At 31.8% G+C, this 17,840-nt stretch overlaps 1 protein-coding gene across 1 annotated transcript; it reads right to left on the bottom strand.

Annotated features, from left to right (window-relative positions):
• Positions 1-6,344: 6,344 nt before the first annotated feature.
• On the bottom strand, positions 6,345-10,825 carry LOC115877305. Its single transcript, XM_030893444.1, has 2 exons — positions 10,149-10,825; positions 6,345-6,962 (listed from the first exon to the last, which is right to left on the bottom strand). Exons 1-2 carry the CDS (start codon positions 10,594-10,596, stop codon positions 6,661-6,663), a joined length of 750 nt encoding a protein of 249 aa, XP_030749304.1. The 5' UTR covers positions 10,597-10,825; the 3' UTR covers positions 6,345-6,660.
• Between the last annotated feature and the right edge of the window lie 7,015 nt (positions 10,826-17,840).

Raw genomic sequence — 17,840 nt, 5'->3', positions numbered from 1 at the left:
ATTGATGCCACCAGCATTATCCTCAGCAGCAGAATGTACGCACGCTTTGTCATTTATCTGTGCTATGACATCATAGGTTGTTAGTGTGTATTAGGGTTGGTTATAAAGTATACTCTTTAAAAAATGGTGTTTAGGTGTTAAATAGACTAATTACTAGTAAATAATTTGCATTAGTTAATGAAAGTATTTGAAAAACCATGGTAACTTACTCTGATAAAATATTTTTTCCAATTTTCCTTTGAAGAAGTAGTCCGAAAAAGTAGCAAAATAAGGGTTCGGCATTTAACGTTTTATGTAAAACTGGCTAGATATTTTTACACAACTGAAGAAGAAAATTAATGATAAAAGATTATACTATATCCGTATTGTAGTACATTTTTAGACAACTTCTTTATTTTTAAGATTTTGATGGTCAAACATCAACAAAATATTCCTTATGTTTCGACTAAATTTTCTCGAAAATGAAGACATAATTTAAAATTCCGTTACAATAAGAAATAGATTGAAGTTTTGTGATTACAGTGATATATAATTTATATGGTTTTGTAACAAATTGCTCGCTATTTTATAGCAAATTCTGAAGCTCTGCAAACCTTTAATCAAGCCTTAATCAAAGCACGTGTGTTTGGAATTTTGGGTGTGGCTTAACACAGGATCGGGCTATGCCTTAGGCAGATTTCTGAAATATAATATATATTTCATTCGGCCACCATACCCGCTGAGAGCGACCCGAAAGTACAGCGTAATAGTAATAGACTCTTAAGTAATAAGTAATACAGAGGATGGTACAACAGTGTATTTCGATAATTTGGGCTAGCTTCCAGCCAATTAATTTTTAAGAGTAGATCAGTGACACGAAATGCTATAAATAACAAAAAAAAGGTCCTTTTCTACCTCTCGAATTCCAATTAGAATCAGAAACCAATAATATCTCCGAAAAAAAAAGAATCCAAAAAATCTTTGGCTCCGTTTCAACGCGGTACACTAACCCCATCATCAAAATTATCGCGCGTCCCCTCGTCCGAATTTTATCGCACGAGAAATCGCGCACATTTAAATGCATGGAACACGGAAATATCGCAGGGCTTCGGTGTCTAATTGCTGGTCCTTCCCCCGCGCGCGGCCCTTCAAAAGGTAACAATTGCGCTGGAGCGGAATGCGATGACTACATTTGGCATTTTAGACTTGCGGGTGGATTAATAAAGTTACGTTTGTTCGAAAAGTGCGGTTAAAACAGTTGGGGTAGCTTTATACAAGGTGAGTTTTAAATAAGTGAAAATATTTTAGGGGTAGTATATTTCGACCTCAAAAATGATGTGATTTTTCGCAAAAAAAATGGAAAATTTTGATTTTTTTGAAAAAAATTTAGAATTTTTTTAGTTATTATTTAAAAAATATTATTTTTCTACAAACGTCAAAAATGACAAGGTTCGCGATAGGGTTAATAGCAATGTGCGAAGGGACACTTTTTTTAATTTTCCTACGTTACCATGACACGGTGCGCGAAGTTATGCGCGAAATGCCTATTTCGCACGCACTGCATGTAAATTATATGGGATTTTGATTTTTAGAAAATGAAGAACTAAATTATAACTAATTATTTATTTCGAAATATTCAAAAATTTACAAAGATCAAACTTAACACTAATGCGTATTCTAGTTATTATTTACAATATTAACATTAATAGTACAACCAGTAAAATAAAAACACTAAATCACCACAATACACCAAAACACTTTTACTTTTACACTGGACGCGCGTTTTGCTAACCATGTTAGCATCATCAGCAGATGATTATAAACTAAAGTACAATCTACAAGTTGAGCGTTTATATACTCGCCCAGTGGGCACCGAGTGGGCCTGGCAAAATCTAGCCAACCGAGTCAGAGCCAACTGAGCGTAACAGTTAGATTTCCGCCACTAGAGTAGTAGGAACAAAGAACTTGAAGGAATTGGACCGTTGTCTCTGTTCCTGACGTGACGACAAATATAAGAACAATGAGATCCCCGATTAGAATATCAATGGACGAAGTAATTAAGGCATGTACCTCACTAAAAAATCGTAAAGCACCCGGACCGGGAAATATACCGGCAGAGTTAATTAAATCAGGACCGAAAAAACTGTACGAATACTTAAGGAAAATATTCCAGGACAGCATAAACGGAACGGACGTACCACAAGAATGGAATGAGGCTTACCTCTCAACTATATACAAAAAGGGAGATCGTACTAAGTGCGAAAACTACAGGGGAATATCAGTAACAGCCACCGTGAGTAGGATATATGGAAAAATTTTGAGAAATAGGATCGAAAACGAATACCAAGAAATAGAAGCCGAAGAACAAGCAGGATTTAGAGCCGGAAGATCGACGGTGGACCACTTATTTACAATCACTCAAGTAATAAGTAAAAAGAGCAATATAAACCAAGATCTACATCTTGTGTTCGTGGACCTGCAGAAGGCATACGACAGCGTTCCCCTTGTGAGACTTTGGGAAGCTATGGAAAAAACCAATATAAATATAGAGCTAATAAAAGCAGTGGAATCATTATATAAACAAACAAAAACTAGAATAAAAGTCGGCAAAAAGTTAACAACAGGATTTAATGGAACCAAAGGTCTGAAACAAGGGTGCTGTATTTCACCAACATTGTTCAAGATATATCTCGAACAAGTTCTCAAAGGTTGGAAGCAAAAATGTAGAAATATGGGAGTACCCATAGGGGATAACATGCTCTACACACTTTGCTTCGCGGACGATCAGGTGATCATAGCACAAGATTACGATGACATAAATTACAAGACACGTAAGCTTATAGAAGAATATCAGAAATGGAGACTCGAGATCAATACTAACAAAACAGAATATATGTGTATAATATATGAGGAGAACAACAAGATCTAATACCAGAAGAAGGGAAGAAAATTAGTGCTGCACAAAATACAAATATTTGGGTATGCAAATCACAAATGATGGACTGTTGGATACAGCAATTAAAGAACGAAACCAACTTGGAAGGAATGCTATCACGGTATTGAATGGGATACTGTGGGACAGAAGCATAAACAACAAGAACAAAACTCTAATATACAATACCATCATAAAGAGTATAACCACGTACAGCTGTGAAGTCTGGTCAATTAAGGAAACAACAAAACGAATGCCGGAAGCTACAGAGATGGATTTTTGGAGAAGATCAGCAGGCAAATCAAGACTCGAGCGAATAACTAATGAACGCATAAGAGAGATTATGGAAGTTAAACATACGATAGTCGACGACATAAAGAACAGTCAACTCATATGGTACGGGCATGTCCAAAGAATGGCAGAAATAAGAATCCCAAAGCAAATTATAAACTGGAAACCTGCAGGAAGAAGAAAACCGGGTAGACCGAGAAGAAGTTGTACAGGAAGGGATTGACACGTTTATGGAGGAAAGATCTCTCGGAGACGGTGCATGGAGAGACAGACAGGCATGGGGAGATGGCATCGGAAGACGTAGAACGTTTTAAACCGATTAATATATATAGTCTCTGTTCATACTATCTTTACATTTATTAATTCTGATGCTTTCATATGCATCTAATTGCCTGTAATTTGAGACTTGTTTAATTAATTTTAAATTATTAAGATCTATACAATATACAATGTTCTTTATCAACAATATGTTCGGCAACGCAAGATTTATCCGGTCTACCATATCTTATCTGAGCTAAATGTTCTTTAAATCTAGTTAATATTGATCTTCTAGTTTGCCCAACATATTTCTGATTACGATTTTTTACGATTTTTCTGAACAACCAGTACACGAACCAATAATTAATCCCAAACTAGATAGTTCTGATTTTGCTTGAGATATGGGGGTTTTGGGACTTGAGACACTATATCCAATTTTGATGTAGAGGTACTTGATACCGGTATTTGACACTCTAAAATTATCCGTATCCCTCGGCCACTGTCGAAGATTTCCATCCTCCGTGGCGCTTCAAACTAAATATATCACCCTCTGCATTAGCAAGGTGTGTGGCTGAAGTTGAAGTTCTCCGGAAACAATGCCCAGTGTAGGCCTCATAATCTGGCAGTTTCAAGTGTTTTGCTATCATGCTAGGCATCTTGCTCACGCTTTTTTTTTTCGAAGCAATAATATAATAATAATAATTTTTAGGGATATCCCGATTTTAACGTTTGTAGAAAAAACTGTTGTTTGCAACTCGTGCGCAAACTACCTTGGTGATCTCGACTAAATTTTCAACTCGGCTACGCCTCGTTAAAAAATTCTCTTCTTCTCCTAATGGAGGTTGGAAATCATCATGGCAATTCTAACTTTGTTAACGGCTGCTCTGAATAACTGGTTTGAAGTCATTCCAAACCATTCTCTCAAATTCTTGAGCCATGATGTTCTTCTTCTTCCTTGGCTCCTTCTGCCCTTTATCTTTCCTTCTATTATGTTCTGCAGCAGGGCATATTTAGGTCCTCTCATTATGTGTCTAAAGTACTCAAGTTTTCTCTTTTTAAGGGTGTTAATCACCTCCTGGTCCTTCTTAATTCTGCTTCTAAAAAATTCAAGTATCAGCAAAATAGCAGTTCGCGCACTAGATACAAAAATAACTATTCTTGATAATATTGAAACATAGGTAGTAGATTAAATTTACAAGAAAGAAAACCCAGAAAAAATCCAGTGGTTCTTAAATTTTAAACAAAAAATAATTTCTTTTTTAATTTTTAAAGTAAAATAACGTTATTTTTGACTTTTTGAGAAACGGTAAAGAGAAAATCTCGGAGAAAATGTGTTTCTTTTATCGAGATCTTGACGATCTACAGTTTTTGATTTTTTAGTGGCACCCGGTATTTACTCTATTCGATAGAAAATAACAGTCTCAATAGAATGACACATCATATGCCAATTTTTGAAATTTTTCCATATGGTTTATTTGAAATTATAACTTACGGTTCGTAACGAAAATTTGACGTGTGTGGTATCAAATTATACGTAAAAAATGCTTTTTCCAAATATGCCAATGAGCCACCCTCGTTCTATTTAAAAAAAAATGAGATATGATTAAAAATACAATTTGAACATTTTCTAACTGGCCAGGACAAGACACTAAAAACATTAGACGATCCAATCTATTTTTCCAAGGCTTCTTGATTAAGAATTAGTGTTTGTGAATGAAAGTTTAAAATACAATTTTTTATTAAGCGAGGACGTCAAAAATTGACATATAACATGTCATTCTATTCAGAGTGTCATTTTCAATCAAAAAGAAAAATAAAAAATACGGAGGGTGCCATTTAAAAATCAAAAGTTGTAGTCATTTCCGGTGAAACAGGAAGTGACCAAAAACAATTGAATACGTCAATCAATCCTGATTTATGTCGTATACTAACGTGCCAAGTCTCGTTATTTTATCTGAAAAATAAAAAAGTTATAGGGGTGAGCCACTTTTGAGACGCACCCGGTATGTTCCATTTTGAGTTATGTTATTATGAATAATAATTATTGATACTAAAATATATAAACATTATATATCAATAGAAAATATATATCTATTAATCTTTAAATATAATCGTAAGTAAATACTTTATTAATTATTTAACATTTTTATTAATTTTTTATAATTTATAAAAACATAATAATACTTTTATTTATTTATTTATAAGATTTGTATTAGAAAGCAAGTAGCTTTAATTCTCCACTATATGAAATAATCGTGAAAATTAGGTGAAGAATAATTTATATATCTTTTAAATTTCAATTGAACTGAAAAACTCCTTCACCATTTTATCAAGAAAATTAATTTTAAGTTTGACTATTTTAGTTCAATAAATTAAAAAATAAATTTTATACTAAATTCTTTTTATACATATCACTGATTTTATATTGTTTGTGATAGAGAACTTAAACATTAAAACACACGCACAAATTCCATTGTATAAAATTGGCAGAGACACTAAACTGTATAATATCCAATATAAAGTGTTTAATAATGAGAAGAAAATTATGGTTGTATAGAGTTTTTCTCACCTTTAAGCAAAATATTTTTTGTAATCAAAATGGTCCGGATTACCTAGATTTAAAATAAAAGTAATTTATTTTATGTTCCCTTTTTTTAAATAAGTTTTCTTTTTTTAAACAATTCCTACAAATCAGATGTAATTATCTAATATTATTTTAGGATTTATTTAAATATTTAAAAGTTATAACAAATAATAGTAAACAATGATTTTTTTAACATTTATTAAACAACATAAACATCAAATACATATAAGAACTATAATAACTTGAATCTATTTACAATAATAATTTAAGTTCATAAATATTTGACATTCCCTCACTATGTATACTATATACTACATATTCGTATTTCCTTGAAAATCTAATATGTATAGCTCTGTTAAAAAAGTCTTAAGGCCTAAAAGTCTTAAAATAAAAATAAAATCACTATCATCCTGGAAAAACTATAGCAAATTATAATTTAATAAATAAAATAAAACAGAAACAAAATAGAGATAAATAATAAATACAAAGGAGATATTTCATAGAACACTATTTATTAATATTTTTGATTTGACAAACATGTTAAGGTGTGATGAGAGTCACATTTATCAAAAAAAAATAGAAGAAAATCTATAAAGCTTTATATTTAAAAAAAAGCTCAATACCATCCTCTCTCTAATTTACTTCGTCTTTTTTGGGGTTTAATGTTTCGGCAAAGTTCGTACCCCAGCGGAATGCAATTTTTTGCAATCAATGTTGCCATATTTCTCTTGTTATTGATCGTTTTTGTCACGAAAATCGTACTGGTTTCGAATACGCGTCTTCTCTGGTACTGAGGCAGGATAGTTTCGAGTTGAGCTAGTCGATCTTCAATCAAAAGTTCGTTGATTTTGTGAGGTGCAAGTTGTGGAGTGACTAGTGATCGGTATTCTTCTGGTGATTCACCAGTTTCACTTGATTCTGAAAATAAAAAGAAAATCAGATTTTTTTTTTATTTTTTGAAAATGAAAAAAAATAATGTAATGCAAAATAAAGATGTGCAGATAGCAAAATCAATATTTTAGCAAAAATAGGAAATACACTCGAAATTTAAGGTGTGAATACTGGAGATATACAGAAAGATCCACAGACTTCGAGACATAAGAAAAATCAAGTCCATTTAGCGTGTGTCGCAATTTCCACACCTTAAAAAATTAGTTTTTTTATAGCTATAGCAACTGCAGCTACTATGAAAAAAGCTGTGTGGTTTTGGTTTGGTAGAAAATAAGGGCACCTGTAATTCATCTGAGAATGTTATAAATCGCTAAAAGAAGTTTCAAATCTCTTGGATTTCTATTAATATTAAATAAATTTTATTAAAAATTGAACTAAAATTGTTAGTATCATTAAAAACAATTCAAATTCAAAAATTGTATCAAATTCCCATATTTATATATTTAGAAAATAAGGGCACCTGTAATTCATTTGAGAATGTTATAAATCGCTAAAAGAAGTTTCAAATCTCTTGGATTTCTATTAATATTAAATAAATTTTATTAAAAATTGAACTAAAATTGTTAGTATCATTAAAAACAATTTAAATTCTAAAATTGTATCAGTCAAATTCCCTTATTTAAGGTAAATATTAAAGTAAATATAAATACAGCTCATTCTAAGCTCTACTTATATTTAAGAAAAAATTGAATCATTGGTGCAATTGGGCCTTATAATGCCATTTCGAATGAATAATAGTATTAATAATGTACATTATAATAATACTTAATTTTATATCATAGTGTGTATTAAAACTACTAAAACACTTTTAAATTAGTATTATATTAACAACTTTTGTTTTTTTAATCCAAAAAAAATAAAAGTAACACATTTTTCAATCAAAATATTTATGGTCCTGAAAAGGACCTTTGTTTTCCCATGTTCGTCAAGGTAGGTAATGGCTAAACGGTAAAAAAAACAGGATAATAAAATTTAAAAAATTACAAAAATTGTTCAAAAATGCCTCCCTCTTGCATTAAACAATAACCCAAACGATCATAAAATCCCCTCCTTACATTGGATAACATATCAGAGGTGACAGTGTCAAAGGCATTAAATATTTTCTGCCTTAACTGCTCCAAGTTTTGAATTACTTCATGGCCGTAAATTTTAGATTTTATGTACCCCCATAAAAAGAAATCATTCACCGAGAGGTCAGGTGAAATTAAACGTCAGCCTAAACAAAACTGTCATTTTTGAAAACTTGTCAAAATTTGGACACACGCTAAATATACTTGATTTTCCTATGTCTCGAAGTCTGTGGACTTTTCTGAATATCTAGACCCTTAAATGTTCGAATTAAAGAACATAAAGTTTATTTAAGAAAGGGCGATTTTCAGAAATCCAAGAATTGTCAGCATTCATGGCACATAGGACACAGAGAACATTTTAACAACGTAAAAATGATTATAAAAGAAGCGATATCCTCTAAACGAAATAAAAGAGGCTGTTTTAATACAGTCTGATAAAAATAAATGAATTGCTCAGGCATCTGTAGAGGAGTAATGTATGGCTATCGCGAGGGCTATCGCTTCTTTGATTTTTAATGGCCATAACATAAATAAACATAAGTAAAAGTTAAAAATAAATTAAAAAATCAATAATACAGAAAGTTTGAGGCTTTTTGGTTTTACCTCATTAAATAATTGTTACAGGTAGTAGGTAACTGTTAATTTGAAAGTTTAACTTGATATAATGTCATTTTAATACAACGTCAACGGTTTTCATAGACGTATCTGTTTAAAAAAACTAAAGTGTTCTTGAACAGCTGTATTTAGATATTTTAAATAGTTGTTTTTTTTTGTTCTTTCTTTGTGTTTTTTTTTGCTTCTGACGGTGGGAAGAGATACAGTTCCCGAAACTATAAGCATTTTTCTGTCTGTTAGGCAAATTTGTTAATTAATAAACCACTGCTGACAATTAGAAACTTTGCAATTAGTCTCCGTTGTATTAAAACAGCAGTGTTTACAAAAAATAACTAATTTTATGACTTTTTTGAAGAGATGAATCCACAGAGGCATAGACATTTTTTGCAAATATATACTTCAAAAATATTTTACAAATTTTAACACAAAAATTTTATGTTATATTATATTTCTATTAAATAAATTATTATATCCAATTATATTTTTTTTATAAATTATAATACCTACTAAATCCGATACTCTATCAATTCATGAAATTATGATCGAATTATGTACAGTAATATAGTATTTACATATTAATAGCACATAATAATTAATCGGAATATTATCCAATTTATCTTAACCATAGAATATAGATCGATACACTAAAACAAATAACCTCTGAATTATGTCCTAATAGAAATTGAGTAAAATAATCTCTTTTTTCGTATTATATTGAATTAACCAATAGTTGTTTTATAAATCTATAATTCGTATTGTAAATATAATCTAATATTTTTTTTTTCCTTTTTTTTCCATTGCAACTGTTAAAATTGCCTTATATCTATCAAAAATAGTAGATAAAGTAATATTTTAACCGCAAGGGTAGATTAAATGATACTTTAACAGTTAAAAAACAGTTAAAAACTTTATTTCTTCTCGCACGTTGTTTAATTGCTTCCATTTTTGAAAATTTTTGTATTCTTTTTCATAAGTTATCCGGAATTTAAATGGAAGTAGTTTGGATATGGCGTTTGTCGCCTCAGCCTGAATATCTGTTGGTAATTTACTTATTTCGTTTTGAGCCATTTCTGGCTCCAAGTCAATCAGCAATCGACACAAAAGAGAATTCAAAAATGTTGACTCAAAACTGACAACTAAAGAGACAGCTTTATTTATTTGTCAAATTACATAGAAACCAACGCCAACCCAGCACAATATTTTTTCTATTCCTAATAAATTCCTTGAAATAATAATATTTGAATATTTTTGAAAACGTAACTCACTATGGAAAAAAATATTGTTTTATACACGACGATAAAATTGCATTATCGTCTCCATTATCTAAAAAATATCCATATTCACTGACATCATATAAAAATTTTCAGTTTTTGAATGCAATCTTTAAACAGAATCTTAATTTTAGCAGTATCAATTAGAAATAAATAAATAAACAAATAAATCATCCAGATTTTTGTACTAAACTCACCTACGTCATTATCAAACGACACCTCCAAATTAAAAGTCTCTTCCTCATCATTCTCATCTTCCCTCTTCTTCAAGGCATCCACATCGACAAAATACTCCTTCGTAACCAACTTCTCAACGTTTTGCTTCTTTTTCGCATCCTCAGGGGCACAATACCTCCTCTTCTTCGTGGTTTTAATACAGACAGGGTTCTTATAAACGTACTTTGTCTTCAGAGTTAGTACTTTGGTAGTTACCACCGGAGATGGATTGATTTTTTGGAGGTTATTATAGTTGTTCGTGTGTTGATTGTCAGGAATTGCTAGGTCACCTATATAAGGCATTTTTAGGTTGGGTAGGAGAGCTAGGTAGTTTGTTGGTTTGTAGTACTTCGCACATTCTTCTAACATACTATTCCCGATTGTGTACCTAACGAAAGGTACTAAAAATACGTAAACTAAGAAAACCATGACCGGTACTACTACTAGTGTTCCGTCGATATTCGCGCATTAAATGAGGAAATTTTACCGTAAGAAATTGAAGAACGAAGAAATATGATTATAGACTATGCACAATGTAATTTGAATGAATAAAGTGTATGAAATGTTTTTTCCTAGGTCAGAGGCGTGCTGGGTTACTTTCGAAATGGTATATTGTCGGGTTTTTTTGCGAGCAGGGAAAACAGACAAGTGATATGTAAAATTAATGTTCGTGTGGATGATTAAGAAAGTGGAATTTTCTTGGGATCGAACGGTCTTTAACAATGTATTGTTTTATTGTTTTGTTACTTGTTAAGCTATATTACTGTAAAGATAAGAAACCTACAAAAATATGGGTTTAAAACGGACTAACATACATGGTTATTATTTATTTTTATTGACGTCATGTTTTTGCTATAGTTAATGAATGCATTTTCTCAAAATGTTAATAATAAAAAAGTTTTGCAAAGACATTAGAATTTTTAGAATTTAGAATGAGTGGGAGGGGGGTTAATCACTTCGACCTTACAGATCCATTGTGTCCCCCTTTCTTGACTCATAACTCATCATACAGTCCCAGGGCTTTGACAAAAGCCAGTATCTGGGACGGTTTTATAGAGGGTAGTTCTCCATCTCCAATATCAGTCGTACCAAAATTCATCGCACGAATGGTTGTCGTCTCGGCGCACTCAGTGATGAGGTGTACTGGTGTTTCACCATCTTCCCCACAGAATCTGCATTCGTCGTTTCTTCTTAGTTTCAATCTACTGAGGTGTTCATTGATGAAACAGTGTCCTGTTAAAAACCCCGTGACAATCCGAAGATTGTTCTTACTCAGACCCAGGAAGATCTGTGATTTTTCTTGATCATAAGCCCTCAGAAACTTCTTCGAGTGTCCTAGACCATTGCAAGATTTCCATTCCAGGTTGCGGATGGAATCTTCCAAGTTCTTGAGTTCCGCCTTGAGTTGGTTACCACTTGGAAAGCAGAACGGTTCTGGTCCAGTTAGTGGAGTGTTCGCTCCTTTCCTAGCTAGATTATTTTGCAAAGACATACTGAATATTAAATATTTTTAAAAAAGAAGAATGAAATTATTGGGCAAACCTAGAGTAAGATTAGCCATGAAACATGGCTAAAATACGACTACCCGTTGACACTTAGTGTTTCTGCCTTCCGGCTTCATCAATACGGGAGGAACCAGCAACGATGAACTAGCGACCCTGAAAAAAGAAAAAGGGGAAGCAAACGAGGCACTAGGCACCATTTGCAACCTGATTAAGCAGTAGCAAACAATTCGCAAGCGTTACTACCAAAAAACCGCTGCGGAGGTACTTCAACATACCTCGCCGCTATCACCTTGGCCTAGAGAAAACAATAAACAAAAGATGTTATAGTGGGGACTAAAATAAAAAAGAAGAATGAAATTATTGGACAAACCTACAGTAAGATTAGCCATGAAACATTCCGGCTTCATCAATACGGGAGGAATCAGCAGTGGGTTTGCCCAATAATGTCATTCTTCTTTTTTATTATAGTTCCCACGATAACATCTTTTGTTTATTGTTTTCTCTGGGCCAAGGTGATAGCGGCGAGGTATGTTGAAGTACCTCCGCAGCGGTTTTTTGGTATAACGCTTGAGAATTGTGAGATACTGCTTAATCAGGTTGCAAATGGTGCCTAGTGCCTCGTTTGCTTCCCCTTTTTCTTTTTTCAGGGTCGCTAGTTCATCGTTGCTGATTCCTCCCGTATTGATGAAACCGGAAGGCAGAAACACTAAGTGTCTACGGGTAGTCGTATTTTAGCCATGTTTCATGGCTAATCTTACTGTAGGTTTGCCCAATAATTTCATTCTTCTTTTTTATTATAGTCCCCACGATAACATCTTTTGTTTATTAAATATTTTTATACAGTAAATTTACATAAAAACGTTAAATTATAATTTTTTGGTCGACCCTGGTAAACCTACAAATAATTTATTCTACTATACATATTGATATGGTCGACAATAATAGTGAATCAAGGTATTCTCTTTTCAATGAACAAAACCCAACCTGTCTTGAAAAATAGCATATTATTTCGTATTCATAAAAAAGCAATTTTCTTATGATTACCATTCTATGCTATTGTTGCTTGAACAAGTGGTAAATGGTTATTTATTTCTGTTTTCAAATTTATTAGATTTATATCGTTCCAACACAAAAGGTGAAACGTTTAATCGATTATATAGGTACCTATACATTTTTTACCGTCTTTACTTACTTTAAAAGTAAAATTAGTCTTGCGTGCTTTCAATCACTAATCCAAATTACAGGCTACTCTTCAAACTAATTTATAATTAAACGATAAATTAGATTGTGTAAAGATAAATTTAGATGTTTTAAGTTAATAGTACCTATAGTTATGAAGAGACCTTTATTTATGACAATAAACTATGTAAAAAATGTATATACCTATGTGGCGGATTCATCTCTCCAAAATATCCTATATGGGTATTTCGCCACTGGAAGAAAATCTACAAAATAAAATAGTTATTTTTTGTAAACACTTCTGCGTTAATTCAAACGGAAACTACTTGTCAGAAGTTAGGTTTACAGATATACAAATTTGCCTAACGAGCACAAAAATACTTAACGTTTCGGAAAGTTTATCTCTTTCCGTCGTCGGAAACAAAAAAAAATACAAGGAACAAAGAAAAAAACTATTTAAAATATTTAAATTCAACTATTCGAGAACACTTTAGTTTTTTAAAACAGATACGTCTACAAAAACCGTTGACGTTCTGTTAAAATGACATTACATCAAGTTAAGTAATTCAAAATTAACAATTACTACCTGATAACAATTACTTAATAAGGTAAAACCAAAAAGCCCCAAACTTTCTGTATGATTATTTTTAATTTTTACGTATGTTATGTTTATTTATGTTATGTTCTTTAAAATCAAAGAAGCGATTGCCATACGTCAAGTAGTCAATTGATAAGTCGAGTAGTTTTGATTCCATATCCCCGTGACTGTGAGAAAGGAGACAGATATCATCTGCATAACTCAGATCCTCTAACATGTTAAAGGGAATCCACCATATTCCACGATAATACTTGGATATCATCTAAGAGGATATTAACAAGAAATAGCGACAGGACTTACAAAAAGTAAATAATTAATATTATTTAGTGCTATCAATTGTTTACACTTATCGCAGCTTATTTATTAAACAGAATTAGAATTTTTAGAATTTAGAATGAGTGGGAGGGGGGTTAATCACTTCGACCTTACAGATCCATTGTGTCCCCCTTTCTTGAATCATAACTCATCATACAGTCCCAGGGCTTTGACAAAAGCCAGTATCTGGGACGGTTTTATAGAGGGTAGTTCTCCATCTCCAATATCAGTCGTACCAAAGTTCATGGCACGAATGGTTGTCGTCTCGGCGCACTCAGTGATGAGGTGTACTGGTGTTTCACCATTTTCCCCACAGAATCTGCATTCGCCGTTTCTTCTTAGTTTCAATCTACTGAGGTGTTCATTGAGGAGACCCCGTGACAATCCGAAGATTGTTCTTACTCAGACCCAGGAAGATCTGTGATTTTTCTTGATCATAAGCCCTCAGAAACTTCTTCGAGTGTCTTAGACCATTGCAAGATTTCCATTCCAGGTTGCGGATGGAATCTTCCAAGTTCTTGAGTTCCGCCTTGAGTTGGTTACCACTTGAAAAGCAGAACGGTTCTGGTCCAGTTAGTGGAGTGTTCGCTCCTTTCCTAGCTAGATTATTTGCTTTTTCATTGCCTTCTATCCCTTGGTGAGCAGGCACCCAGAATAGGAGGACTTTGTTTTCTTTGCCTAATTTATTCAGCTTCTAATGCATTCTTTGACCAATTTCGAATTGATTGATACTGAGTTGATCGCTTTTAACGCTGCTTGACTATCAGACAAGATGGCTATTTCTTGTTTCCGATAGTTCCTATCTAAGATAAGTTGTACGCATCTCTCGATAGCGTAGATTTCTGCCTGTAGGATACTAGGGTAAGTGCCCATTGGTTCGGAGTAATTAGCTCTCGGCCCAAACACTCCGATCCCTGTTCCCGTATTAGTTTTGGAAGCATCAGTATACCAAGTTATGGTATGGTCTTTTAACTGCTGTATTAAACAGACAGTCAACTTAAGATCGTTCAGACGGACCTTTGCTTACTTATAGTCTGTCACTTTTGCTTACTTATGTCTTTTTGTGGACACCGTATAATCAAAAGATATTTTATAAATTTGTATATAATAAAACTAAATTATTTCTATAAAATAAAATTAAAAGATCTATTTTTAACTGCAGAATGTGCTGCCCAAATTTCCGAATACCAGTTCGGACGACCCTGTTATAATAGCGTAATATAAATTTAAAATAAAATATCCAACTTAATACAATTTTTGTAAATTTTAAGTCAAAACCAAAAATTTTTGTGTTAAATCTAAAAGTACATACTGGCAGTACTTAACTTCCAGGTGATAATGATAATGTAATATTACAAATTATGTAAATTACTAGTCTCAAGGGTACTAATTTGCGTCTATATGATGCCCGACGTTAGTACTTTGCCAATTATTATCGAATCTTCACTGTTTCGAATACAGACAGACAGCTTATTTAATAAACAATTAACAAATATTATTAAAACGTTAAAAAAGTTCCACATATAGTTTAAAATAGTACTATGTGAATAATGAAAATAATTATGCAATTAGCGTACAAACACTCCGATCCCTGTTCCCGTATTAGTTTTGGAAGCATCAGTATACCAAGTTATGGTATGGTCTTTTAACTGCTGTATTAAACAGACAGTCAACTTAAGATCGTTCAGACGGACCTTTGCTTACTTATAGTCTGTCCAACGAGACGATTTGTGACATTGGCAGTTATGTCTGTCATTTTAATTCAAAGGTAAATTGTATCTTCGAAATCGACTGGCTGTCTAATGAAGAAGCTGTGGTAAAACACTATTTTTGATGAAGTGTACAGAAAAAAAAAAGAAAAATTGAGAATTAATGGTCTTAAATTAATTAATTAAATCATAGAATTAATTTATTATTATTATTAATCTACAGTAAATTTTGATTTTTTTAAGGAACTTTTAATTAATATCGTTTTCATTTAGACTTTTTGTGGACACCGTATAATCAAAAGATATTTTATAAATTTGTATATAATAAAACTAAATTATTTCTATAAAATAAAATTAAAAGATCTTTAAACCTGTCTATATAAATTTATTGCTTCTCTGCCACTGGTAAATTAATTGAAATATGTCATCCGTACGATTCAAAACACAGGTCATCCATGACAGATTGAGCTTTATTTTGTAGTTCGATAGACCTTGTGATTATGTTACTATATGGAACACTTTTCTATAACTGGGTATTTTATCGAGGCTGGTAGTTTAGGCCAAAATAAGTGAAATTTATATGGGAAATTTACATACATACTTGGTATACATACTTTGGCTTCCAAAACTACTTTATATTATGATCTTTTATTCTGTTTCGCTTTAGTTTCGTGAATAATTATTTTTTTCTTTTATTTAAGAAATTTTACTAAAAAATATACACAAAATTAACTTTACTGAGGGAAAATATTTTTCTTTTTTGCGCAAAACGATTTTAAATATGAATCTATTGCTTGTCAAATAATAGACACATGTCAAGTAATCAAACTCGACACTCAAAAATAAGAAGGAAATGAGCCAATGTATAATATACATATACAGCTTCGGCAGCATATTTTGCAGATAAAAATAAGTAAAAAAGTTCGTATAAGTGTATGACCTAAAATGCTTAGTTTCGGAAATACAGGGTGTAGAAGTTTCATTTTTATTTCGATTTTTTCCAAATAATTTATGAAGGAACGTCAATATTTGGATAAAAATTGGTGCCTGGGAGTTTTTTGATATGAGAAATTTAATTTTGATATCAATATGACTCCTACTTGTAGAGAGCGCCACCTACATATTTTTTAACTGGTTTGAAGAGTAATAACTTTTTGTCCGTACCTGTATAAAACTACCGAGTAAAAAAATATATTTTCGAAGTTTTTTACGTAAAAATTTTATCTTGGTAAAAATCGCTACGAATAATGGTTCTCGAAATATTTGTAATCGAAATTATCAATACCTGTCGTTATTGGCATTATACTAAACATGTTGACTAAATAGTTATTAGACTGAAGTCATAAATTTGAAATGCTTTTGTGCCATAAGTTCAACAGAAACTGTTTTATCATCATTTTTTGGCAGAAAAGTTTATGATTAATTTAAAAAAATAAAAATTTTCCAAATTTACTATTTTCATTCTAAATATCTTAAGAACGGTTGTTCGTAGCGATTTTTACCAAGCGACATTTTTTACGTAAAAAGTCATGGAAATGTATATTTTTTCACTCAATAATTTTATACAGATACGGACAAAAAGTTATTACTCTTTAAAACAGTTAAAACACATGTACGTGGCTCCCTCTACAAGTAGGAGTCATATTGGCATCAAAATAAAATTTCTCATGTCAAAAAACTCCCAAACACCAATTTTCATCTAAATATTGACATTACTTCATAAATTATTTGGTAAAAATCGAAATAAAAATGAAACTTCTACACCCTCTATTTCCAAAACTAAGCATTTTAGGACATACATTTATACGAACTTTTTTACCTATTTTTATCTGCAGAATGTGCTGCCCAAATTTCCGAATACCAGTTCGGACCACCCTGTTATAATAGGGTAATATAAATTTAAAATAAAATATCCAGCTTAATACAATTTTTGTAAATTTTAAGTCAAAACCAAAAATTTTTGTGTTAAATCTAAAAGTACATACTTAACTTCCAGGTGATAATGATAATGTAATATTACAAATTATGTAAATTACTAGTCTCAAGGGTACTAATTTGCGTCTATATGATGCCCGACGTTAGTACTTTGCCAATTATTATCGAATCTTCACTGTTTCGAATACAGACAGACAGCTTATTTAATAAACAATTAACAAATATTATTAAAACGTTAAAAAAGTTCCACATATAGTTTAAAATAATACTATGTAGAGTAATTCAATGAAAATAATTATGCAATTAGCGTAATAAGTGGTCATGCGTATAAAAAGCATATAATCTTATACAGGGTGTGTCTTAAATAAGTGGAAATATTTTCCGAGCTGGTAGATCACGAGAAAAGAAACATATTTTCTTCATACCGTTTTT

This window comes from Sitophilus oryzae, unplaced genomic scaffold (genome assembly GCF_002938485.1).
Source record: "Sitophilus oryzae breed Bouriz unplaced genomic scaffold, Soryzae_2.0 scaffold_1443_pilon_pilon, whole genome shotgun sequence".
NCBI classification, from domain to species: domain Eukaryota; kingdom Metazoa; phylum Arthropoda; class Insecta; order Coleoptera; family Curculionidae; genus Sitophilus; species Sitophilus oryzae.
This window is presented reverse-complemented; position numbering and strand designations above follow the sequence as displayed.

Coding starts and splice junctions, on each gene's coding strand:
- LOC115877305 (XM_030893444.1), bottom strand. CDS start 10,596: ATGGTTTTCTTAGTTTACGTATTTTTAGTACCTTTCGTTAGGTACACA. Junction 6,963..10,148: donor GTCGTTTGATAATGACGTAG/GTGAGTTTAGTA, acceptor TTTTATTTTCAG/AATCAAGTGAAACTGGTGAA.